At 38.9% G+C, this 27,638-nt stretch overlaps 2 protein-coding genes across 2 annotated transcripts in view; both read right to left on the bottom strand.

Moving 5' to 3' along the window:
• The window catches only part of LOC140942183 (polycystin-1-like), a 50,665-nt gene extending 29,216 nt beyond the window's left edge, over positions 1–21,449 (bottom strand). Inside the window, exons 1-10 of the mRNA XM_073391147.1 lie at positions 21,383–21,449; positions 15,801–16,087; positions 13,015–13,186; positions 11,886–12,317; positions 10,155–10,829; positions 9,230–9,370; positions 8,489–8,593; positions 7,723–7,898; positions 7,067–7,208; positions 932–1,446 (exon numbers count right to left, since the gene is read on the bottom strand). Coding sequence (XP_073247248.1) covers positions 932–1,446; positions 7,067–7,208; positions 7,723–7,898; positions 8,489–8,593; positions 9,230–9,370; positions 10,155–10,829; positions 11,886–12,317; positions 13,015–13,186; positions 15,801–16,087; positions 21,383–21,449 — 2,712 coding nt within the window. The remainder of the gene's footprint in view (positions 1–931; positions 1,447–7,066; positions 7,209–7,722; positions 7,899–8,488; positions 8,594–9,229; positions 9,371–10,154; positions 10,830–11,885; positions 12,318–13,014; positions 13,187–15,800; positions 16,088–21,382) is intronic.
• Positions 21,450–22,930: 1,481 nt separating this feature from the next.
• Positions 22,931–26,649, bottom strand: LOC140941678 (major facilitator superfamily domain-containing protein 6-like protein B). Its single transcript, XM_073390694.1, has one exon. The coding sequence runs from the start codon at positions 26,445–26,447 to the stop codon at positions 24,624–24,626; it is 1,824 nt and encodes a 607-aa protein (XP_073246795.1). The 5' UTR covers positions 26,448–26,649; the 3' UTR covers positions 22,931–24,623.
• Between the last annotated feature and the right edge of the window lie 989 nt (positions 26,650–27,638).

Here is a 27,638-nt window from a genome sequence, read left to right as displayed (position 1 = left end):
CTTTTTTGCCACACAGCAATTTCGCAGTTTTTGATGGCTGATATTTCCTTCAATATTGCATGCAAAGGGCTGAAAATTGCACAAATTGCTCAACTTCATCAGCTCTTTAAACTTTTGCATTTAGTTCATATATGTGGCCACGGCTTCAATGAGTTTAAGTCGTATGCTAATGAGGAAAAATGTAACAATGACGTCAACAAAGATTTCTCAGAGACATTGTACCTCAACGGGGGCTACTTAACAAAGTTTTATACATTATAATTATTACAATTTTTGACAGAAAAAGGACCCCTTTCATATATGCTCATTGACAAATGGTACTCCTCTCACATACCTAGTTTAGAACATTGAACTTCTTTTAACTGCTATAAATGCACTGTCTTTAAAATAAGATTAAATAAAAAAAAATGAAAATTTCTCGACTTTTTCATAGCCATAAATTCTTCTATTGGCCCTTTTAGATCTTTCTACGGACGGAAAGACAGATTTCCCTATCCTTTTATATTCTTCAACTCGTGAAATAATAATAATAATAATAATAATAATAATAATAATAATAATAATAATAATAATAATAAATACTCAATTATCCACTCCCCTTATAGGCCTTTTCAGAGATAATAAAACAATAGTTTAAACGGAACATAATATGTTTAAGAATCCCAACCGGTAGGAGGACAAAACCAGTTGGCTATTTACAAGCGTGGCCGAGGATTTGAACTCGGGAATACCAAGTACAAATCCAGCTAGCGTTCAGGGCGGGACTTGAACTCTGGGCTTCCGGATTACAAGTCCAGTGCTCTAACCGCTCGTCCTTACCGTCTCCACAACCCTTTCATATACCTGAGACTTGTGGCCTGAAAAAGGTACCCCTTACGGGCGGAGCCTCCCCGTATAGGCTACTATAGGAAGTACCCCCTGGGCTTCTTACCGCCAATGATGTGGTATGTAATTGTGGTTCACCATAATCGCCCAACAGGGCCTGGCCATAAACAATGTGTGTTCCCTCAGAGTGATAGAGATACGATTCAACAGACTTCTCTGTGGTGACTAAGATGCCCTCGCCAAAGTCCAACGTGTACGATGCTCCCGTGTAACTGGAAAACGTAGCATTGAATCTTTCTGACACAGATACGTTTGTGGGCATGGTCAGGCCAAGTTCATAGTCGTACTTTCCTGAAGCATTATAAACGCTGTAGGCAGATCGTCCACCGCATTGTATTATTGGGTTGCCTGTACATGGCACATCGCATTGTGGTTCGCCAACCTTATTGACGGCGTCAACTGAGTCACTGCAGAGACACTGATCTCCACGTTTTACCGCAGAGTATGTATAGCCTGCCTCGCCGCAGCAAGTGGTACAGATCTCCGGGGTCAGGGAATTCTTGCCGTAGTCTCCACATGCCTTAAATGGACCACTCAAATAACAGCCAACGTAATTTTCCGCTACATTGAAAAAATAAAATTTAATTAATTAGACATGTTGGAGCTCCGCTTGAGACTGGGTCAATGCCGTGTCGAATAGACCTTTTTACCGATACGGCGGCCATATTGAATTAATTTGATTTAAGGAGTATTATAGGATGCCCAGGGGGATTAAGCACATTTCGTTTGTATTTTCGAGCGCTTCTCGGGACATTTTTTCTTAAAGTTCTCTTAGAATAAGATTGCAATGGAAAAAAAGATCCTTGTGCTGTGTTTTGATGTATATAATGATCGCCCTTTTCCCGAGAAATATACAATGAAAGACCATATTTCTAATACTAAACTAGAGAAAGGCGATCATTATTACATCCAAACACGGCACAAGGATCTTTGTTCCCATTACAATCTTATTCTAAGAAAACTTTAAGAAAAAATGTCCCGAAAAGCGCTCGAAAATACAAACGAAATACGCTCATGCCCCCTGGGTATCCTGTAATACTCCTTAAATCGAATTAATTCAATATGGCTGCCGTAAACGGCTTGGAAACTAAAATTTCGAGGACGTTTTTGGACTTTTTACATTTAGGGCATGAATTTTTCGTCATTTCAGGCCATGGAACCTAAAAATGAGCCTAGCTAGCTGTAAAAAGGGGCAGTACGGAGGCAATACGTCCTAGCCGGCATGATCACATGCTGTTTACGGAAAATTCCCTCATTCATGTCAGGAAATTCTGTATTTTAAAGCCTCCCCTAGGGCATGACTCAGCAATTGAGGACATTTCTGCTACGTTTTCAATGTTGGTTAGCATGCAAGGATTTTTCCCATGCCTATCGTCAATGATTTGCTCACTGGTAATAGAGGGGGTGGCCCCAGAGTGGTTTTGCATTGAAATTGGCATGCAACAGAATTTCGCATGCCCTGTAAGCATAATTTGAGGTTCCGTGACCTTCTCACCCAGGCCGCGAGAAGCCTAGGTTCTAGTAATAAGTAATTCATACCAAGCAAAATCTCCGGCATGCCGGGCATGCCAAATTCCCTGGCATGCCCGGCATGCCAAATTCTCTGGCTTGCCGGGCGTGCCATAATCTGGGTCATGCCGGGCATGCCAAAATCGGTCTCTGGCATGCTCTCAACGCACAGGTTATAATTCCTTGAATCTACAGATATTTTAAGCCTGGCTAAAAAAAAAAAAAAACTAAACAGATCACAGTACTTATCGTTTGATGTACGGTTTATAGGTCATTTACACGATGACGTCATTGCTATTCCTCTCATTTTTATAGATTTGGTTGTCCCAGCGAAGTTTAAATAACAAAGGCTCTAATTTTCACAAGAAAGTAAAACCCTGAGGGATTCTCTCGTAGTAATAAAACAGCGTCATCGCGGAGATGACCTGTTGGGGGATTGTAAAAACGGCCTCACCCCTTTTAATGAGTCTTTAATAGGATTCCCATTTCACATTGCGAATAAAAAAGAATTGACTGAAATCATTAAAAATAGAGACAGAGACTATTTTCTTTGCATAATAAAATGCATCTATGTTCCATGAAAGCTTTTAAAAATACAAGGTTATAGAATATCTTTCAACGTTCATTACATTACAAACTGAGCTAAGCTCCAAAATCACTGTCCATTATTCAGTAAATTATGATGTTCGACAATGCAATGTGCTTGAATATAACGTTGCAATTACAAATCTCTCTAACGCAATTTTCCCTACGTTAGAAAAGCTGTTTTTGTCTTGTTTCATATTTTGATAAGGAGTCTGAGTTCCTCTTTCTTGTTTTGTAGGCTTGCCAGGGATTATTGTTTATGTGTCATTACCAGAGTCTGTGTTCTTTGTTTTTAACTCAAAATAAGTCAGTAATAACTGACAGTATCAAAGAATTGCTCTCTAGAAAAGTAATTATCTCCTCGTCATGTCTGAAAGTCACCTGTAACAAAAAAGAAATGGAATGTTAACACATGCAAGGGCAATATGAAAAAATGAAATAGAACGTGTAGAGCTCAGCTTCTCTTAAGATATTTTCATACTGGCTTGTTGAGTCTGATCTGTTAAAGGTCGCAACTAATTGTCTGAGGCTAATTTCACAAGGTGTGCAATTGAGCTAAATGCATGGTAAATAAAGTGAAAGAAACGTGGTTTCACATTTGCCAATTTACACTGCGTTGTTCGATGATGTTTACACGCTCTTCTACTGCGAAATAAACCTTTGCATTTGGGTTTGCAAGTCAAGATTATCCCGAGTTTGACTGACACTCGAACAACAGTTTCATTTTTAAGCAGGGAAGGTGTAGACCCATGTAAAGCAGGAATATGTAAAGGAAACTCATCGAAAACTTTTTCGCATCTTTGTGGCGATATTCTCTCAACTGATTACTGGGGGTTGTGAAGAAAAAATACATTAGGACCAAAGGTTAAAGCCTGTCCTGTTACATCATTTTGCATGTTACCTAGAGTTCTAATAAATAGGTCATAAAATAGGATTTAACGAGAGCGAATTTGTTTCTTAATCGGTGTATAAAAAAAGTGAAGCTATCAAATGAGAAGTTTATAAAGTATCAAAATTATTAAATTAAAAGCTCAAATAATTAGGAAAATTCCTATACGAAAATAATGCTAGAGACATTAAATTGATCAGATAAAATTCTCAGAAAATATGTCGAATAAAAGCCTCATTGCTTGCTTTTGTTTTTGCGTAAAGGTAGCCAAGTTGAAAAAGCGACTAAATCTTAGTTTTTTACGTTGAACATGTTTATTAGCTTAGTTTTCGTCCGTTTTAAAAGCTTTATAACCCAATCATAATTTTCGGGTTAAAATAGTACAAAGTAATTTCAAAAACTATGTTTATTTAAAGAAGAGCCGGCAAACGTGAACATTTTGTAATTCAGAAATCGGACCCAGCCAGGTTATTTAAGCTTAGAATTTTTTGCATTTTAGCGTCCTATAAATTTACCAGAATCGCCTCTCAAAGGCTTACTGTAGTAAAGCATTTTGTAGTACACTCGTAGACAAGCAATGTAAGGCATAAGTGGTTGCTTGGATAAGACATCCAAAAGAAAAATTAGTTTTGTGGACCTAAACGCACATTCGCAGACTCCTTATTGAGTTGTTTACAACTTTGCATTGACACCTGCAGCATGTTCATTTTTTAAAGCGAAATCCAAATCTGATTTTGGCATTTGATTTACGGATATTTTATTTTGTCTCCAAAAGTGATTGGTTTCTATATTTTTGAAGTTTCCTCTAGTCTTCTTAACAGCAGAAGAAGATTACAAGACGTAGAAACAGAAACAATCCGAAGTGAACGAGTTGAAAACCACTTATGCCTGAGAGTTCTTAGGCATGCTGAACAGCAAGATAAACTGAATGCCAAAAGGATAATTCACGGGATTTTTTCGATATTCAGGCTTTTTCTTTACCAAATTAATACTAAATTTGTACTTACAGTCTCTCGTAGAATCCATTTCTTGTCCAGCATTCACCAACATCTCAACCATGCACCGCCGGAAAAAAAAAAGACAAACAAGTGTGGAGAGACATGACGACATCGTGACGCCACAACTGCCACGCTACAACAAACTAAATTCATCGTCATCCGAAAACACTTCTGCGGAAATTCGGCCGATTTCGTGCGAGCTCGGGGTATCTTCGGATGGAGTAGATGACGTTGCTGAAAGGACTATCGTCAGCAAGGAGTAAAACAGTTTGCAAAATTCGCATAGCCGACAAGAAGCGCACTGAAAACCTAAGCAAAATCTCTCTGAGAAGGCAGTCCAAACTCACCAAATCAGAACGTCTTTGCAGTATTAACGTCGTACTCTCGTACTGACTTGAACGTCCTGGTAAGCTTAATTTTCACGAGTCTTTTAATGCTGTTGACCGAGAAACATATATTGACGGAGAAGATTTGTTATCTTATTGTTTAAAACGCTTTTCCGCGATCAAATTTAAATCTGGACCCAGAAATATCAGTATCGCTTTGAAATAAAAGGATTAATTGATCTGTAATTGCAAGTGAAGTATTCTATTTTATGCATGAATAATGTTGTTTTGTTGTGCTTTTTATTTATAAATCCAGGCTTTTGTCTTCAGTTTTGCCAGTCGATCCCGTGACATACATGGTGACAAACATAACTTTTTTTGTTATAATCTGCGTTTATTGCCAGGCATGAAACCTGTAGCTTCAAGCTCCCTAAGATATATTTGGCGATTATGTGATTCTCAGGATATGATGCTGGAGCGAACATCAAAATCAGTCACGCTGGGCATGCCAATTTCATACCCGGCATGCCGAGCATGGCAAACCCAACTGGCTGCACGATCTGCATGCCCGGCATGCCAAACCAGACGAGCAAAAACTGGGAATGAATTATCAACCCGGCGAGAGATCTGGGACCTAAGTTTAGCTAAGTCAATTTTGGGCTGCGAGGGCATGAACCCATTTTTTCCATGCCTATGACATGTAATTTCTAAGTACCAATGTTCCCTTGAATTTTGTCATGCCTAAATATATAAAATTTTCCCTCTCTCATTAATCCTCAGACTGAATGCAATTTTTACGCTCGCTAGGCATGTTCAACTGAAAATCATGCCCATACCCTCATTCAAAACAAAATGCTATTAAATTTTAGTTTCCAAGCCGTTCGTATCGGTAGAAAGGTCTATTGCACTATGGGGCTATTTTGGGGAGCGAATGTGGACCCATTTTCCTGTGCGACTTCCTTGTAACCAATGAAAGAGCTGATAGCGTCCTCGGAATAGTCCCACAATGCAGTTAGAGGCGACATCGACCTAGTCCTGCGCTAAACCTCAAAATGACCACTTAAATTGTAAAAATATTTGCAAAATAGACCACAAACATTTCAAAACCCCGAAACCACTTCTGGATTTACCTTGGTTCGAAAACATTGATGTACCGTGGAATACGCGTAATCACATGACAAAATTCTCCAATCTATCTGCTGTCCTGATTCCAGAATTTATAGGACACTATAATAGGACAGTACGCGTCACTCCCATAGGACAGTGCGCGCCATCAGAACAGTGAATGCCATCGCGCCCGCGCACACTTGAAGGTTTTTTTTTTTACTTTTAGCAAAAAAAAAAAACTTTCAGAATATCTTGTGTTTTAATTGGACTCCACTCAGTCCTGTTACCATTACTTGGTTGACCAAGCGTGCAGCGGAGGACGAGTTAAGCACCAAGAACGTGAACCGAACGTGAAATATGTTATAGTTACGTCTGGTAGCAGCTTCTCAACTGACAAAATCGATTCAGCAGCACAAAGCAGCTGAATTTGAGTCCGCTGAGATTCAAAGCCTGAAGTCGTTTAATCGAACGTTAAATCATATTAAGAAGTCTTTGACCATTTCGTTTACTGCTAGAAAATGGGATTTTAAGCTAAGCGAAAGCTTGGTTGACCCTTTAGGTCCCTAGAGTGACCAACATCGATTTTCTCCTAACAACATCAGCAGATCACAAAGGGTAACGGTTGTGAGAATTACTAAATTGATTACCAAAGGGAGAAAGCTTTGATCTTGAACCAAATTCTCTCAACTGCTCTTAAAAGATATGTTAGAGATCAGTCTGGAGAATTTGTATCTGGATCTTGAGGCTTAAAGGGTTAATAGACTCACGCGTTGTAATGCCATACAGTTCCATTCTGAGAACAGGTTCGTGATTCCATGACTTTATGTGAAGTCGGACTTTCCGCGCCACAAATGGATTGGCAAAGGTCTTTTGAACCACAGAGCTTGCATCAGTATTTCCCGTAAAAAGCTGTGAAAAATTGACGTTAAAATGTAAAAAGGAAGCTCTCTTCTGCTACAGAAAAAAATTCATTCATTTCGGAAGTGATTCTGACGCTATTCAAAGACTTTTCTCAATTCATCTTTAATTGAGGTACTCTCTCTTCTGAGAACATGGGGATCATTGGGTAGCGGTTGTTACAAGATGCGTGAATACTGACTTCTGATTGGATAAAATTACTCGGAAGTGACGCTATACACGTGAATTACGTCACTAATTGCAAAACAAGTTTGCCTTTAAGCCGGTAAAACGCATAACACGAACAGCTTTTGGTTGTAACAACATTTCGCAACCTGCAACATCCTCGTTTGTCAGGTTGCAAGACAGGTTTTCTTCGCGGCTGGTAAAACGCCCAACATCGCTATTCAACTCGTTTTGCAGCAATGGTGAAAAATAAGTTGAACGTTTCTGCTGCTCGTGTTACCGTACCTTGAGGCGGTCGCTCATGAAAGGTTCCACTGTTGTCGCATTCGTGTTGCCTTACCTTAACTGCGTTGTTTTCTAAATACGCCTCCCATAAAGCACTCTTACTATGAGACAAGGTGTATGTCATGACGTAAGAACTGCTGCGACCTTGGGTAGCCACTTTAGTGATTGTCTTAACTTGGTTCACGTCCACCTCCAGCCACTGATCACCAGTTGTGGATTGCGGTTTCCAAGCTTCAATAGACCAAGATGTATCTAAAGAAAAAAGGGTTTTATTTAGCCCGGGGGGGGGGGGGGGGGAGGGGGGTACTTAGGTTAATTTTTACTGGGCATGTGCCGCTGGCCCTCAGAGCCCCTACCTCATTATAGTCTATTCTGTGGCCAATTATTGACCCCATCGTAGTCACCCTTTGCGCAAATATGTAATTTCGCGAACCTAACTTAGTCACTTTCTATTTTTATGAATTGACTCATTATTTTACATGGAACGAACAACACTTCACTTTTCATCTGCGGTACAAACATTCTGGTGCGTTTGCTAACAGTAAATATGAAGAACTGTCTTACCCCCAAATTTTTTCAATTCTAGTAACTCTATTGAAAATGCGACCCCATTATAGTCAATCCAGTAGTGAAAGTGAGACCCCATACAGCGACACATCCCCTTTAGCCTCTTTTAAGGAAGTACCCCTCCCGGGCTATTTAGCAGCAATGATTCTATCTTATTAGTCCTAAACAATGCATGGATAAGTAAGGCTGAATTCGCCGCCCGTAGGTCCTCTGGCAAATCTCTCGTCCTCGATATGAACTACCGCTGTACAAACCTGATGCGAGCCTCCAAGTGAGCCTTCCTTTATCACCTATAAAACCAGGTGTATACGAGGATGCTGTCATTAATGCTGACGAGCCCCATCCAACGCCAAGTTTAGCTGCAAATTTTTAAGCATCAAAGGAAAATCAGTAAGAGTAGGTCGTAGGAGAGAGTAATTACTGTTTTATGAAATACTCTGTTAGGACGTTGAAAGAAGGCATATTTTCCCTGTTTCGTGAAGCTGCTTTTTATAGTCCGTAAGTAACAACAGCTGTTTCTCTCGATGCAGTCAATTACCCAAATTTAAATGATTTTGGACGTCACTTCAAGGCCTTTAGGGTTCATATTACTGGAAACCCCGTTTATGGTGGTCCTATCTCTTTTTAACCGTTACTCGATGTACCTGTACATGAAAACTGTCTTTGACATACGACGGGTATGAAGGGAGTGGACTGAAAATTGAGATCGTCTTAAACCGGCAGTTTCAAGCTGGACTTGGATTAAAAAAAAACGCTCCAAAACCATAAATTGAGATTTTCTACATTAGTGATTCATTTTGTTGATCAGGGGACATTTTTTAAATCGCCAAGTGTCCTTTTCCAACTCTTGATTAGTTTACACCGAGCGTTTTGAGAATTAAAGTGTCACTATCCGTTTCAGTCTCTTATGCAACTGTCGTGACTCTCCAGTGTGACTTCTTTGGGAAGTAACTTTGTCACGTTAGCACTACAAACTAGACATCTGTAATACTTACAATAATCGCTTTGTCCGTCCCTATGGAAGCAAGTGCTGTCCAAGTAACAGAAACCAGTAGCCACACAGTCCCCCTCCGTTATGCCCGCCCAACCGGTGCTTATACGATCGTTAACTTCAATAAAGGGGCAGTCTGAATAAGCTGTCGATAGATGTTAAAAAACTCAGCAGTGTAAGCATTAACAGTGATAATGGGCTCTAGTAACTCCTAGTCGGTTTCCAATCCTACGAGTGATTAAATACGGGTGTGGTGTAGACACAACTGAAAGACATGCTGCCCGGTTATCAGTTGGTCTTACAAGCAAAGAATTTTTGACGTAGTGGTCTCATGCGGAGCGCTTCTGCGCAGGTACTTAACAGAAGGTTGCGCACATATTAGGGCCAAGCAAGAATTGTCCTGCGAATCCTATTCGGGCGCTAATTGTAAACGAAACTTAAGGAAATATCCAACTCAATATCAAATGCACGCTTGTAACCACTAAGAACCGTGGCTAATTGAACCCCTCAAATTAACTCTCAATACTCCTGCTTAGGTTTATAAGAACCGGATGTTTGAAGCTTTGCTAGAGACAACGAAATGTCAAATTAACCCAGACACAAAGAACAGAATTCACTGTCGTCAGCCCGTATATCAAATTTAGTTTCCATTAATTGTCAAAATGAAGCTTACGCTGACAAGTATGTTATAAGTATCGCGGGCTCAGGTATGTTTTGTTTTGTCTTTAAGTTGAGAAGTTCCATTTAATCGCGGACTCAAAACAACATTCAAAGGCTGACGTTCCTTTTACTTAGTTCTTTTTTTGTCAGTGCTAAATTCGATAGAAACGGTCGAAAATTCATTGTTTCCAGTAAAATGTTTGAATTTAAAAAGGGCTCCGCTTTTAGGCTTTGCTAAATCTTTATATCATAAGCAATAATGAACTCACAAGGTAACATCCCAACGCAGTGGAACCTTTTTCGCATCGCTGTATAACCTAAGGCTATTTTGCTGTAAATAACAAGTACGCTCATTTTAAAGTCGGACGATCCTCCTGTTGGTCGCCGTCCGATCAGAAGATTGTGGTGCGTTTCAACTGTTCTGTCTGTTGCTAGAACTGTTCCCCAAAACGCGTCTGCTCCATTGACAACCATCCAAGGACTGGTACTAGGATTTTCTCTCCAGGCAATAAAGATATGGTACCACTTCTCAGGAGTTATTACAAGAGATATGCTGCCATATTTGGTGGTCGAATAGATATTAGCAGTCAGTTTTGAGGTGGATGTTGCGTAGAAAATTGCCAGTCCTCGATCAGCATTGTTTTCAGCTGAGTATAGAATGTCGCTGTCTGCTCCGCTCTTTGCCCAGAACCAGAACCCAATAGTGATGCCATAAGGGCACAGCGCGAAGTCGCTGATGCAATTTCCAAAGTATCCAAAGTCAATTGTCTGATCACTGGCAGTTTTTATCTCTGCGACCCCGGTAGTAAGGCCTTTGTATCCTATGCCACCATATATCGCCCCTTTCTCACCCTTTCCGTGCTTTGAACCAATCAAATCATAAAATGTTCCACCCACGTATCGGTCCAGCGGCATTAAATGATCAGCATCTTTGTAGCATTGGGCTGTGAAAAATACCAACAAAAAATTGAATGAACAACTGTAGGCCTTGAAGCCAACAATTTTGCACGCGCGCTCCTATTAAAAAAGTAGAGACACGTTTCCACCCAGGGCATTATCTTATGCTACTCCAACTGGCAGACGTTTTCGTAGGTGTAATTTTTTTATTTATTCCAAGATACCAGAAGTGATTTTCCAAACGCTTAATTTTAAGATTTAAAGGTGTTCCTTCCCCTCGCAACTTAAACCCCAGATTTAATTTCAGTACCCTTCAATGGCTTTTACAAAACAAGTTCCTGCGCGATCTTGTTAAGTGATGTAATATTGGGTCACGAAAAAAAGACTCGTCTAAAACTTTTGCTTTCAAAAAGTTGCACTGGCCTCCTTTTAAGGACAGAATAATTTTCAAGTTACTGTTGATCACGTACAAATCTCTTAATGGCCTTGCTGCGGTGTATACTAACGAGCTGTTAGATCATTACACTCCCTGTCGTTCTCTTCGTTCTAGTGATTCCAACCTCCTAGTTATCCCCAAGACTATTACAGTTACTTACGGTGATAGATCTTTTGCGGCAATAGCTCCGAAGTTATGGAATTAGCCAGCACTTGCCATTAGACAAAGCAACTTCATTTGTTGTTAGTTTTAAAAGGGCTTTGAATACGTATCTGTTTCGTGAGAGCTCTTTCTTTCAGTTGTAAAAAGCATCGAGATATTTATATGTAGAATGCGTTTTTTTTAAGAACTTTAATAATAATAATAATAATAATAATAATAATAATAATAATAATAATAATAATAACTTTGTATCAAACAGAATCAAGGTCTAAAGACCTTGCGGCACATTCCCACCAACCTCCCATTCACACCCCCACCCCGGGTTACCAGTGGCGCCCTGTGGTGTGTGCAGGAAGCAAGTCATGTCGCTGGGAGGATGAAATTCGTGAACAAGAATTTCACTTACATGCCGCCAATGAAAATACTTAAAACTTAATAATTAACCCGTCAATTTAAATCTACACTAGGCATCCCAGCAAAGGCAAACTTAAAAAATCCAACTCACTCTCTTTTTGTCTGTTGAACATTGTGATCGTTGTAGATTGTGTATCATCTGCAGTAAAGGACACGTAACTAAAGGAAAAAGGTGACTGGTCATTCCACTGCAACAGAACGTCGCCCCCAGATCCCAGCACCAGGTTGCTCGACCGGAAGTCTATCCAAAAAGGGCGAGATTGGCCTGCTACTAAAGCATTTGGAGTACTTTGTGAATGTTGCAAAGTTTCGCTTCCGCCTCCCGTAGAACGATATATTCCTGAAACGCCACTATTGTAGAAGATTTTAAATCGATATCTCGCTGAGGTGGCCTGTGGCTTTTCATGAAGAATTACAGAAACACTTTGGGCTGCCTGTATTAGTACCGAGATGGATTTTCCGGACAGAGGGTGTGGTTCTGTTGTTTTTGCCGCTGGTAGAACGACAAAGCCACTCAGCTGATCTGGATAGAATAAGATAAAAGGAGTTAACGGGGATCAAAATGCCAAAAAGAACGTCTATTGAACAATACACCACACTCTTCCATTGTCTATACTGTAACAAAAACTTTTATCTCTGCTAGAGTTTTATTTGATAAAGCAGGTCATAAACTGAAGGGCAGCTTGAGAGCTTATTTTGGCCTGCTAAAGCAATACTTAACAATTATTCCTCGCTGAGCCCTTCGGCCTCATGGGCTATTGACTCAGAGGCCATGAGGGCGAGAGGAATAATTGTTTTAGTAAAATCCAACTAGTTGGTCAAAAATATCGAGAATAAAAAATTTTTAGCTAGTTAAAGCTAGACTTTAATCCTTTTTTGCCGTCAAAAAGGGCGCGCTTTTCGCTACTAGGAGGCTATAACATATAGCCTATTAGTAACTCAACCAATCAGAACGCAGCATTGATAATAGACCACTAGCTGGATTTTACTAAATACATATAGACACACGCATGAAAGATAGGCCACAACACCGGGGTCTCCGGCGTCCACATTCCCCCTAGACAGGTTTGATACTCTTCCTAAGTCACAATTAAAATACATACCACCCTTTCCCAGGCTCCTCGATTTCAGTTCGCGGTTTTTTTCCCGCCTGTTCGTACTTACTAAAAGCCTGGAACAGGCTAAAAGATACACATTTATCGTTCAAACAACAAACAAACCTGTAATACAGTTGTTGTGATAAAATTGGATTTCTTTGAAGCCGTTGTTAAGGGTGGTGTAAACGCTCTCCACTTCAACTTTTACTGAATCGGTCAAAATGTCAGCAAAGCTCCTTTCGTCCCAGACCGCATCGGCCAAATGATCAACACCTTGATTTTGAGTCAGTTCCACCTAGGGGGAAATCAGATCGATTTGATGACTTCTTCCCTTTTAAACGCTAAGGCTGAAGAGTTGTCTCTTGGTGTTGCAGAAACCATTGTTAGTTCGCTTTTGTTTTATGGTGTGGGTATTGTTAAGTGTCTTTTCAATCTTTTGTATGACCACGTCATTTGTAGTCTGCTACACAGCCGTTTTTAGTGTCTTCACAACGACTCTGAAAACGGCTGTGTAGCAGAGCAGACCACGTCATTTGGTGATTGCACCCGACCGTGACGCCAAGAAACTATCAGTGAATAGAGAGCTTTAGAATTTAAGACGAGGACGACAACGAGAACGAGATCTTCTCAATACTTAAATAAGTAGTGCACGCGCGCAAAACAGCTTCATTTTGGCTTGAAATGTGGTAGCCGTCGTCACTCTACTACGAGTTTTAGCGAGAATGTCGTAGTGGCGAAAACAAGTTATCAAATGTTAGAAATATCATCATTTAGCGATCGGGGGAGGGCTTAACCTCCTTCAATGGAAACAAGCGAGCAAACTTTGGTGGTGAAAAAAAGTACTATGAAGTTTTTTATTTTAGAGAATGGGCGAGAAACTTTAAATCAAATGTCATTCTCGTAATCGTTCTCGTCCTCGAATCTAAAGGGAGCTTAGGGGCCGACCATTTAACTCTTGAGGGGGGGGGGCGGCGGCGGGGGGGGCGGTGATTTCTGGTCATCAAGAATTTTTTTCTAGCAATCTGGTGGGCAGGATATTTTTTTCCCTTTTTTTCCCATAAGTTTTCTATTACATTTGTGCTGCGTGCAATTTTTTTCTTCCGACAAACGCTTGCAGGAAATCTTTTTTCAAAATCACCCCCCCCCCCCCCCCCTCAAAAGTTAAATGGTTGGCCCCTTAAGGCTTCAAACTTTATCGCGCTTATTCCACCTCGTTCAGTTTGTTTAATGTTGGCAATTTTTTCTGGATTTGAATTCTAAAAGACCTCACGTCGTTTGGTCTAGTACGACGAATAGGAATATCAATAAATTAAAGCATGTTCAAAACTTCGCAGCTAGGATCATCACCCGTTTTGTCTAAACGTGATCACATCACTCCTGTTCTTAGCTGTTCTTAGAGAACCAATTAAATGACTACCTGTTGCATCCATGTTTGTCTACAGAGATGGCATACTGGCTTTCAAGTATTTAAGGGGATTGGCTCCAGACCATCTGGCTAAAAAATTTAAAACAAGGCCCGAAATTCACAACAGTGACACGCGTAACAAGAATGAGATTGACATTCCAGGAGACAGAACTGCAGCAGGCCAAAGGTCCTTTCATTATTAGTCCGTTTCACTGTGGAACGCCCTACCCGAAAGGCTCACTGAGATAACAAACATTGCGGCATTCAAAAAGGAACTTATGCGTTATTTAAAATCGTCTCATTAAGCAGTCTATTTTTAAGACAGGGTTTCTTATATGGCTTTTGTTCTTTGTAACGGAGAGAATTTTCTTGTTAAAATCTTGCGAATATATTGTTTTACAGTTTTGTTTTTTAATGTTTTATACTTTTCTAATATTTTTATTCATAATGTTGATGTTATTACTTTGAAAAGCCATCCGTGGAAAGTAGTAAAGTTATTATCATTATTACTATTATTATTATTATTATTACTGTATCAAAGTTCAGGGAAAAAAGAGTAAAGTCGTCTTTTTTGTTCACGTCCTCCACAAAACGCGAAATATGGTATTTTCTCGTCGTAGTCGTGCAGTGACGGCAGAGAAATTTACAAAAAAGCGTGATGCACGTGCAAAGTTGTTGTTTTGCCAATTTAAACCTATTGGTTTTTTGCCGTTTTCGTTGACGTCGCCGTCGAGGTTGCTTAGGTTCCCTTAAAGCTCTCTAATTACACCATCGTTACGTCATTTCCGTATCTATAGGTTCAGCCAATGAACGCAAAGAAGCCTCGACCAATGAACGCCAAGAAATCACTCAGTTATTCTTAAAAACATAAAGACAAGGCAGATCAACAAAAATCTTTGGGAAAAACGGAAACTGTTCAGATTTTTTATGTGTACTATATTTTCGCCTTATTTCGATTTATGGCCGTGGAAGCAGCAACTTAATTTTTGGCGCACTTGTCACTGCCTAATGAAAAGCCTTGGTTTTTCCAAAATATCTTTTCTTTAAACTTTAACAGGGAAGTTAAATTAAATGTATGCATACACACCGATGTTTTAATTATGTACAGTCAGCTCTCTCTAAGATGAACATAACACCTCTGGTAACAGCACTAAGTGAACAACTTAGGGAGATCCCGGTCTTATAGTGAGCCAAATAAATGGAGTAAGCAAAGGCAGGGGCCAACTCCAGGTGTCCCTTTTACAGAGGTGTCTGTAAGGAGAGAGTCGACTTTGCTTCAGTGAGATACTCCTAAAACATTATACACTATACTTGGAACCAGTGTGTGTCAGAAACCCTTGTGTTTTGGGCTCCTGTGAGTGTAAAATATTTTTTCTGCTTTATAAAAAGGCAGACTTTGCTTGTCTATTTCCATCCTGGCTTTACTGTCATCTTTCCTGTTTTATGTTGTAATCGGGGTTTATAACATCACTACAACTATCAGAAAATATTCTGTGTTACTTACGTATTCTTCAGACCCATCCATAAAGGTAAGTTTAAGTCCTTTGCTTTGTTGAGCTGCGTAGGGTCTCTGCTTTACACGTATGGTGTTGATAACGAACTTTCGAGTGAAGTTAATCTGAACCCACGAGCCGACTCCGCCATTCCCATGCCACCATTCGTAACTGTCTGTACCGGCTTCTGCATTACCATCTATTACGCGGCTGCAGAAGTTATCGTTCAATGATGCACCGACACATTGTCCGCCAAAGGAAGCCAATGCAACATTAATATAAGCACAACGGAGGTGGTCTAGAAAGAAATTTTAGAAGATAGTTTAATCCGGAAGTACGGGAATCCAGGACAGTGTTGGATTCTGGATTCCAGGTGCTGGATTCGAAATTCTTTTTCAGTGGAACTTGGATTCTGGATTCAAATCGTTAGTGGGATTCCGGATTCCTTGAAATGTATTCCGGAGTCCAAAGCCCAATATTCCGGATTCCACATGCAAGAATTTCTCGGATTCCAGATTCCACAAGCAAGAATTTCTCGGGTTCCAGATTCCACAAGCAAGAATTTCCCTGGTTCCAGATTCCACAAGCAAGAATCTTCCGGATTCCAGATTCCACAAGATTCCGGATTCCTTAAGCAAGAATTTCCCGGATCCCAGATTCCACCAGCAAAAATTTCCCGGATTCCGGATTCCACAAGCAAAAATTTCCCGGATTCCAGATTCCACAAGCAAGAATTTCCCGGATTCCGGATTCCACAAGCAAAAATTTCCCGGATTCCAGATTCCACAAGCAAAAATTTCCCGGATTCCCTTACATGGGGCGAAAAAACAAACAAAACAAAAACAAACGAACCTAAAAGGAAAGAAAAGAATTGAAGTCCGAGTTCTTAAGCTAAAAAATGTGCAAATCCGTTAAAGGCCTGCTAAGATTATAACCGGCTTATGATTCTGAAAGCGCTCAATTGAACATGAAACAAAAGGTACATGAAGCAGTTTTTTTCTCCATGTAATGGCACTGTTTACTTCTGATTTTAGCAAGATGTATCGAACAACTTGGATCGCTGGATAAAATATCAGTGTGAACTTCTTGAAAAAAGCAGCGCATATTAAAAAAAAACATGCATGAAGACAAACAAAAACGGTCATAACGACCTTTCTTTAGTTTCCTGCAAAGCATTGTTCAAGACATACAAGGCTCTGAATTGGCTAATAAAACTATTTTCAACGGTCGATTATTAAAAAAATGTCACGGTACTCAAAATATCTACAGAATAAAAGAAAGAAAAAAAAATTAGGAAAACGTCCTCGAATGGGTGAGAGTGAAGATAATTTTCTGTGGTAAGTATAATCAGCCCTCTATAAATCAATAAATCATCTCTGAATTACGTTAAAGGAATCACAAAAGGTTTGCATGGTGCTTATGATAAACAAAGAGTCTTCATTAAAAAAAAAAAGGTTTGATATATATCTTGCTTAATAATTGGATATTCAAGAGGAACTAAGAAAGTTATAGCACATATTTTCTGGGCTCTGAAACCGTTTATCGTGAGAGGAATCTTCTTTTAGTAAGCGAATTGCGAAGTGAATGGAATTCATTTTGGTAGCAGCAGCATATCGTTCGCTGCTACTCTAGACATTTTTCATAATTAATAACTTTACGATTTGCTTAAAGTTCAATAGCCGAGTTGTAACAATTAATCTCAAAATAGTACCGGTAGGCGAAAATAAACTTATGAATAAAAAACTAAACTTAATTTTCAGATTTTTGGTTAAAAAACCGTGGAAAAAAGCAATTTGGTTATTGCTAATATATTTAGTATATGGCAATGGGAAGATTCAAATTATCCTTTACAACTGAGGAGAGCGAGATACCTAGTCTTGTCTGCCAAGCACCAAGAAATACTGAAAATTTTAGAAGGCGACATGAAGAAGTCGCTGACACATGGCTGTATACTGTTTACATAAAGAAGCGTTTTATCACAAAGCTACTAAATATGTTTCGTTTGAAACGAACAGGAAAAATGGGTCGCAAGTTCTCAAATAGTTCAAATTGGCCAATTAAGTAATTTTAACTCATAAGTTTATACAACATAAAAGGTACTAGCATGGAGTTAATTAAGTTTCATTCCAAAGATGTCGACAGACGCAGCGACACGGTAACAGAGATTAACTAGACAAGAAATGACTTATGTTTCAGATAACAAAAAATTACTGGAGCTTCTAGATAGATTTCGTAATACATCTAATACCTGGTACAACATAGTCTTGGCCCATACAGCTAGAAGCAGACGTATATGAAACCTGAGGGAAAAATTAGATCTATCAGTTTCCTTTCTATTTATTAAGACCAAACAAAGTTGTACCGAATAAAATGTACTTTTCGCTGATAAAAAGGTCAAACTTACCGAGAAAAAGAAGAATATAAGAACTGCACGCTCAAAACAAACAGCCCCGTTTCTCATCATACAGGAATTTTCCGCTCCCTATCTCATACTCTGCGATTGATTTTTTCTCTTAACTTTAGAAGTAATCGATTCAGCTGCCGTTGGAATCACAATTTGCACCACCAATCTATTTCGCACACTAGGTTTTCAAAATGTATCGATAGATGATAATCTCTGTCAAACACTTCACAAAGGAACCAGTTTCGATGAGACTATATTCTGCTGGCAAACACTGTGAATTACACTGCAAGGGGAATTGATTATTTGTGCTCAAGTGAAGATAGTTTAACGTCTTAGTAGGGAGTCTTTCAAAACGCTTAAATCACCTGCCAACTCAATCTAATTCCAGGGAATTTGCTAGCATCTAATTATGTTAATCTCGTAATGGTAGTTAATTCTTTTTCTCACCATAACAATTGAAGCACAGAAAGGGATAATTTAGGTGATTTAGACAACGTTATGGCAACTCTCCTTCGTTGTTCTGTGTTTATGGGAGCCATTTTATTATTTCGTCGCCCCGTAGCTGCAAAGACAATGCATCTTCTATCTTAGACCGTCTGGTACCTCACACTCTCTGTAAATCAAAAATGTTTTTTATTCTACAAAAAATGACCCAAGGCTAGAGAAAAACCTAGTTAATTAATCTCGTGACCATTAATCGAACGGTATTAAAAACACAACCTGAGAGGAAAAATACAACATTTTTTTTGCCCGAAAAAACCCAAGTTACATTCTTGTTTAAGAAAGGGAAAAGAAAGAAATTGGATGACATCATGGAAAATCCTTAGCACACGCAACCGACTGTTTAACCAAAGCTTTGTACGGAGAGTCATCAAATTTGGCCTCCTTTACATCTGCACAAAGTGCAGAATTTTATATTGCGTTGAACTTTTTAAAATACCCGTATGGTCCACTTGCGGATATCGCAAGAGAAATTAAATTGAAGAGAAATTAAAATACACGTATCCTGCCGGATCCAAGTGTAATCTCCCATTTATTACATTCTGGGGTCCGAAACTTCGTTTATGTTCAAATGGTTGGTATTCATTAATCAGTATTTATTCACTAGTTCAAATCCCCGAGAGAATCTGTGTCCAAAAACTGAGGGTCCAGAAATGGATTTTACAGAGAGCTCTTTAAACTCTTGGCATGATTTCATAGACAAAAGGGGGTGGGTGTCCTTGAAGCCCCACCCTGAGGGTCGGCGCTTCTCTCACAGAACCCCAACAGAGGCAAGCGACAAGGGCAGCAAGGTGTAATAATTGTAGACGGGATTTTGATGTCCGACTCGGAACCGCACCAAGTAGTATTCCAGAACGATCTATTTTTCTTCTTAGTACCTCTCAAAAGAGAGAACCTTCGTTTCAACATTTACAGTCAAAGCTTTCCACAACGGTCACCTTGCCAGTGCAACCTCGTCCCCAGGGCTTTTCCCTTAAAAAATGGGTGGGGCGGCCAGGGGACAGAACGAAGAAAGTGGCCGTTGTGCAGAGGTGGCCGTTATGGGGAGGTAGGGGTGTAATATAACAAATTTTTTTAGGGAAATACAACATGTTTATTGTGCCAAGTTGATGGTTACTGTATGCCATAATGGTATACAGTTTAGAGGTAAAATAGACCAAAAAAACTTAAATAATTTTTTTTAGTCTAAAATGTTAACATGATAAAACGAACAAGGATCGCAACATTCGCCGTAAGTATCGTAGACAGTTTATGCTTACTGCAGCAGAATAAATGGAAGACGATCAATATACGATTGCCGCGATTTAAAATCAACAACGGGCTATACGGATCAAATTTCGTGACCATTCCTGGATTTTTCGTCTTTTTCTTCGGTCGCTGAAAAAACTGGCCGTTGTCGAGTTTTTTTTTCATGGCGGTTGGGTACGCGCTGCAGACAAAAACCTGTGAACTAGATCGACAAAATTAACGAATAGCATTTTAAAATTTAAGCTAAATCAAGAGTAGCTCACTAATATAAGTTCTCTCTTGGCTAAAAACTGGAGCACGTCACCTGGGTAACCTGTGCACAACATCAAGTGCATCATGGGTACAGTCGACGCGCGGGAAATTCGAGAAGCGCGCGCCACATTAGCACGAGATGGACTTGATTTTGGAAAACACAGTTGCTTCGTAACACGTTTAAATTCCGTCATTTAAACTCCAGTTATGACTGAACGTAAACAACAGCAATAACCACGATGACGGAGTTAAGGAGGGACCTCGCGAGGCAAGGTAAAATCTCAAAGTAAGCGAGTTAAAAAGCTGTATTTTCAGTCTAGCTATGTTGAACCTGCGGCTTGAACGAGCGATCACAAGGATAAATTAACGTATGTATAATCTTCTATTAATAGTAAACAGAGTTTATCTGTAAAAAGTTATCGAAAGCTTAAGTTTTAGCTTATGTAATAGCAAAAATTATACTAAAATATTCTATCTAGCGACGCATTGCTTTAAGATTTAACATTAGTTATACTGCTGTAGAGCTAACATCAGCTGCAGTTAAATCGTATTTTTGAATAGCACAAGGTACAGTGATCGTAACTTTTCACAGTAAGTGAATATAAACTTAGTATTCATTGACATTTGCATTCAACTTAGTCAACTTAAAGCAGCAATGTTCTTAAATTACCTTATGATTCCCTGTGAGGACTAGCGTGTCAATTTGCCAGGGAGAGGAGAGGGTGGTAGCCCCACCAGGGTGAAGATAGGCTCCTTTTTGGCTCTTTTAGCTTGTTTATTAATTTTTTGATAAACATTTTTTTTTGATAAAAAAAAATATTTTCATGTTACATTTACATGGAAATGTTGTTGTTACATTTCCATGTTATATTTACATGTTTCTGTTGTTCTCTAGTTTATTTTGTTGCTTGAAACTGTATACATTAGTTTTTTGTCTTGTCACCTTATAAAAATGTCATTGTGACACCTACATGTTGTGTTAAAACCTTTTTACTAATTTTTATTCTTGAGTGTTCATTTGCTTTTATTGTGAATTTACTTAACATCTGAAACACATAACTATTGAGAAATGGGCAAAGCCATAACACACTCACCAATCACTGACACACTAAAAATTAATTATTAATAAATTATAATAATTAAGCAAAAAAACAAAAAAACAAACAGTCACACCTACAACTTACTTACCAAACACACCAATAGCTATAACAGCAACCCAATATCTAAATCGAAAGAAAATACAATTTCTTGACATTTAGATACAATATTCAATATTCACATAATGGAGATGACATTGATTTCCACTGCAAGCCGGGGCTAATTCACCCCCCAAAATTGATCATAAAGTGTCCTAGATTTTGGTTAATTTACAACAACTTTGTTGGCTCTAACTCTTTCCTTATTAAACTTGGCCTGAAGGTACAAAATATTCAAGCCAATCAAATTGGCATATATTTGACATCAAACTATGATGTCACAATTCCTGACATTGTTCATACATAAATTTTTAAACTTTAGAGTCCTCCTATTTTTCAATATCAATTTTAAAGGAGCTATTGAAGGAGAGTTGAAAGCTAAAAATAGGAAATCTCAAATCTCAAATATGAGCTGAGATATGACATTTTTAATTTGGATAAATTCAAAGGTAACACTATCTTGTGTGGAGTGTAGGATGGGAAGGGGGATTGTCACCCCTCTACTATAAAACTTGCTGTTCAGTCCCTATTTCAAGTACACCTTCCTTCTCCCAGATATATTTGCATATTATTTTCCCCTTGTTTCTTAAGACAAATGCAACTGCCCCAAGAAGGGCCAGCCAATTACTAATTATTCAAAACCTTACTTCAGGCTCAATGTGAGGTTCCAGGAAATTGTTATACCCCTCCCACAGAAAGTACTTTTCTTTTAGGAGCCCCCCCCCAACCCTCTGGAAATTCCATTCCAATGGTCCTACCCTTCCACGCATAATTTCCCCAATTATAATATCAGTTTCGGTACCACCAGGAGGAACATCTCTTGCTGTCATTTTTGACAAAGCTAATGATTGCATTTGTCAGGAGGCATCCTATTCTGGTGTTCCTGTGGCACAAAGGCAGAAATTTTCGAGCTATCACGTGTGACTGCGATTAGCTGCTGCTATTAATCATCTTGGCCAGGAAACTGGACTCCTTACGACTCAATTTTGTTTCTCTAAGTGATGAATGTGGAACTGTAATCAATGATTGTACCTCTAGCATATAATAATAATGTTGTAAACACTAATAGATTTTTTTTACTTAAAAGTTTGTTGATATTCAACTTTCCTGGAAAAAAGCTCCTGTTCATTGCCAGCAAGGAAGACTTTCAGGAAATAAAATTCCCAGCTAGTAATTGTCTGTGAATCATATGTGGCAGATTGAAGGTTCCATCAGGTGTTGCTACATTAAACCAACTTTATTCATTGTAGTGTCAAAGTACCTGGCACGTGTAAAATTTCTTAGCAAAGAAATCATCAAATTAAGCATATAGTCTTTTTCCCTTACAAGTTAATGTTTAATGGACGTGCAGTCCCCGACAGACTAGCATTTTAAAGTTAACTTGAAAACACATAGAATCAAAGGAAACTAGACAATCTGGCATTTTTCCTGAAATTGGTCTAAGGAGGTTTATTTTCTCTTCTGTCTAATAAGTATAAAAAGGTGAAAATTGCTCAAATATTATACAGAACCAAGGCCCAAAAACTGGTAAATGCCACTGTTTTATTAAATTCTAATCATTTTTATTTTGACTTCAGCCACCCACATAGGCATTATATTACATTTAGTAGGTACCTGTATGTCCATGCAATCCTTCACTATTGGCTGTACGGAAACTGCACTTACACAAAGCCCACAAAATTGGGACTCTTTCACTGATGGAAAAGCTACATGTAAGGATGCAGTGTTTTTGCCCATGAACATGACTAATCCAAAGTTAGCTGGACAATGTAGAGAAATTTCATCAGAGCTAATATTTCAATAAACTGAGCATTTAAATATTGACTCCTCTTCTAAAACTGCAGGAATATTCATCAAACTTATTAATAAATGTGTATAGTCTAAGAGCAGCTTAAATGTAGTAAATACGTAACAAATAAATTAATTCTAAATGAATAATTTACATTTTAAATAATTTAGACCATACACAAAATGTATACTGCTCTAGGATTGCTAACCTTTAATTTCCATAGCCTGCGTAGCATGTCAAAACCGCCATGCTACGCAGGCTATAATTTCCACACTGGTTCGCATCTTCCTCCTAAATTAGGAATGCAGGTACATAAAACACCTGGACCCAGTTGTTCAAACGTTGGATAGCGCTATCCAATGGATAAATTGTTATCCAGGAGATAGCATACATGTAATTATTGGTTTTCATAATACTTTTCTGCTGGATGGTGATTTATCTGGGCCTGGTTCCTGAGAGGCTGACTAGTGCTAATCCAGGATTAAAATTATGTTCTGATTTTGTATTTTACCTTCCTATGTATTTCTTAGAGTAACATTTTGTGTTACCATGAAAGTATCTCAGAGAAAAGGCACAACAGTATTTGTAAGTTCCAGTTACATGTTCTTAGACAAGAAAACCTTGCTTAAAATTTGGCTTAATCCTGGGTTAAACTTAACAATCTTCAGCTTTCGAGGAACCGGGCCCTGGTGAATAGCGCTATCCAACATTAATTTTAAATAACTGGGGTCTGGTGACAAAGTCTACTTGATTACAAGCAATAATATTTATTAGGGCTTGAAAAAAAAACATCTACATGTACTTCTAACATCTACTTGTCCTGGCCAGACTACTAGATGGGACTTTTTTTGAGCCCTGTTCATAAGACAAATACTTCTATAACCAGTAAGTCTTAAAGGGCAAGTCTAACAAATCTGAAGTCAGCAACAACATAATTTGTAAATTCTGTAATAATAATTTTTGCAGTTTTATTATTGTTTTGGATAAACAATTTAGTGGGTGCTTCTTTGTTATCAATGTTATTGTATTTTGTATTCCTTACTCTCAACTAGCATGAGAAGTGAAACTATTTTTATGTGGAGAAGTAGATTTTTAATTCATTTGCTTATTTTTACCTTCATTTAAATTCATAATTGTAATTCTGTTGCGTTGAAAGTTGCTGAAAGCTCATTAAAAATTTACGCTTTCAATAACTCCTTCCACCATTAAAAGCCCCTAATGTCAGTGTGCCTGCTATGATTCAATTTTTTCTGTGATAAAAAATTCTGAAGCAATCCTGTTTAATTTGATTTTAAAAACCATTTTTCAAGGTCATATGAAAAACACTGTATTATTTTCACCATTAGATATTATTCAACACTACAATCCTAGCAACTGGATGTATTTACTGTAATTTAAGCATCTTGCACTTTGAGTTTCAAATAATATGATAGTAATGTAATTTTCATCTTATTCCTTTCACAAAATGAGTCTCATCTTCTCCATCTTCTTCTGCTCTAAGAGCTTCCATTAACCAGTCCGCCTGCAGGGGAATGTCTCCTGTCTCGCCATCCAAATTAATTTGTTGATATTCCATTAGTTTACCACCACTTCTGTCTCCATCAGGTAGGATAAGAATACACTGAAGCATGGCAAACACAAGGGCATAAATGCCGCATACCCCAGCAGCACAGCGAAACACAACTGTCGGCCCATGAAGCTGGTACAAAAGAGCTACGGCAATGCCACCTGTGCCCATACCCAAACCGTAGTAAACTGTTGAAAAGATAACCTTCATAGTCTTCTCAGTGCCTTGAAGTGATACAGTGGCTGCATACGATCCACATGCTGTGTGAACTGTTGTGTAAGAAAAACCACGGAGAAGTTCTATGGGGAGTATGACCCAAGGATTTCTGAAGTAAGAAAAATAAAGGAAGCGACCTCCATAACAGAAAAGCGAAACAAATATCACCCAGTGATGACCAAAGCAGTGAATTAAGCGCTTTGAGATACACACTGTTGGAATTTCTGAGAAAGCTGATGTCACTATGATAGTTGCCATGACAACAATTGATGCTCCAATGTCCTGTAGATACCACATCATAAAGTTGTACATGAGAGACTCTGCCATGCCAAGCACCAGAAGCACAGCAAGAAAACAGATCATGTTTATGTCACAGCACAGATATGCAAAGGTTTTTCCAAACCTCAACGTCAAATGTGATTTCTTCTCATGCTCTTTTAGTAATACGCCGAGAAAAAAGGACAACACACTGAAGGAGGCAAAAATGTAAAAATGTAAGTAGAAACTGTTTTTTAAACCAAAATCACAATGGTGATATCCAATGGTAATTACTAGAACCCCACCGCCAAGCATTGTCCCAAGGGACGTCCAGACACTGGTGCACAATCGGGACCCCTGACTCTGTCGCATAATATCAGACGATATACTTCTGCCAATAGAACTGATAGGAGATGAGAAAAGTTCACAAAAGAACACCAGGGTGAGAAGAACTTTAAAGGTGTGGTCTATTTTCAAACCGTACGCGAGGTACCATTCACTTTGTACTTCCAGTTGGGTGATGTTATTATGCAGGGATTCTTTGATAGTTAGTGAATTATTAACATGGTGTGCCAATAGTAACTTTGAATGAATTACTTGGTCTCCACTTGAATTGGAGTTAATGACTTCAAAGTTTTTAATGTCATTTTCTAAAGGACCATCCATGTTGTGGTTCATTACACCAGTGTCATGTAATTGTGTTGAAGCACCTCCGAGCGATGAAAGGTTCGATAATGATGTAACGATCGATTTGTCGATTACACCTGTTGGGTTGTTTATTCCTGAATTTTTCGTCGATGCATTCAAGGGACTAAAGTTTGATCCATTGACTCTTGATATAGTTCGATTAAAATCTAAATCAGAATCCCCTGCTCTCTTGCATACATATTTGCGAAAATTCGCTGCGTAATCATCTGTGTTTGTAAATCCCAAAGAAATATTAGAAATCACGGCAGCCAATAGAAGCGAGAGAAGAAAAAACTTTCGCTTGTTTGTCCTTTCGGCCAGAATCCTCAACAAAGGGGAAGCCCAAAAGTTTACCAACGGCCTTGTACATCCAAGAATTCCGGTCTGAAAAGCTGTAAGTCCGATGAAACGGAAATACATGGGCAGAAAGGGAAGGAGGCTGGCTTCGCCTGCCGACCAGAAGAGGGTGAAAATCCTCGATGGCAGAAGCGACCGGTTGCGTAAAGATTGATTGGTTCGGTGAAATCCTTGAACCTCCATGATCCATTTGGTTGTTTGCTTAAAAAAATAAGCTCTCTCTTTACTCAAGAACGACTGCAATATATTTAAAATGTTCTTTTTCAACTAACGGACATGCATCAGCTGATCAAATTCACTTAAAACGTGGCGCGTGCCGGCTCGTGAATGTTCATTTGAATTTCGTGAAACGTGGCTAGTTCCCAGTTTCTCATTTTAGGACGAGCGTAGGCCTGCAATGCGTTCTGTACAGTCGTCAATTACCTTAAGTTTGGCTATTTGTTGTGGCTGTTTGTTGTTGATAATGCGGCCAGTTTACCGACAGGTTTACCCAATTCGCTCCTAGGAATTTCACCGAAAAACGCGCTTTGAAGCTAGTCAAGCAGTTTTCTGGTAACTCTCTGAGCTTGTCTTGCTACAAAGAACTAAAACTTGCCACAAAGCAGTTTACCGGTAGTACAGCTTCCGAAGTTCGGGCAAGCGCTTTTCGCTTTCTATCCTCACATTTTTTTGCTGGGTTTTTAATAGGCTACATTTCGGTGGGAAAAGTTTTTAGGGAAACTGGATCTAAGGATTAAATGAAAGGAAAGGTAGGTGGATAGTTGAACAAGATTTTCATAGGAATTTTCGGGTCAAGGTTACATCGTTTTTTGCCTTAGTTTTTCTCCGGCCTCATTGACCGAATCGTGCCCATTATTGGGCTGCCCGTAAGGGCAAAGCCCAACAGAAAAATGTGGGCGCTTTCTTGTGCAGCAAGAAGACAATAGAAAACGGATCAGGTAAGGTTTCCTGTCCCCCTACGATGGGGCGGCACCTTTTTTATTAGCGAGGGGTGGGGAGAGTGGATCGTTAACTCAAAACAAAATCTTGTAAACAGACTTGTAAGGAAAACTAACATTCTTGTGTGACGGTATTAGTCCTATATTTAAACCTAAAAAATGGGAAAAAATCCGATACTACGATCAGTTTCTTTTAAGGTTTTTCTTCACTTTATTGTGAAACTTAAACCGAAGGTGATTGCAAATCTCCCTCTGCGAGTCGGTCTGCGTGCGCATCCTTTGAATGAGAATGTCTCTGAAGCTATCATGTGGCGCTTTATTCATTGTCTTCTTCAAAAAGATGGTAGGATGAGCCGCTATCGAGGTTTCACTTCATTTTACGAGAAAGTTCAAACCTTTTAAAAAGTGCTTTCTCTTCTAACATGTGACAGCAAAG

This window comes from Porites lutea, chromosome 6 (genome assembly GCF_958299795.1).
Source record: "Porites lutea chromosome 6, jaPorLute2.1, whole genome shotgun sequence".
In the NCBI taxonomy this organism is placed as follows: domain Eukaryota; kingdom Metazoa; phylum Cnidaria; class Anthozoa; order Scleractinia; family Poritidae; genus Porites; species Porites lutea.
The sequence above is the reverse complement of the archived record's forward strand: the minus strand, read 5'-3'. Positions and strand labels throughout refer to the sequence as shown.

Bases quoted from the DNA above. Each gene is read 5' to 3' on its own strand.
- LOC140941678 (XM_073390694.1), bottom strand. From the start codon at position 26,447: ATGGAGGTTCAAGGATTTCACCGAACCAATCAATCTTTACGCAACCGG.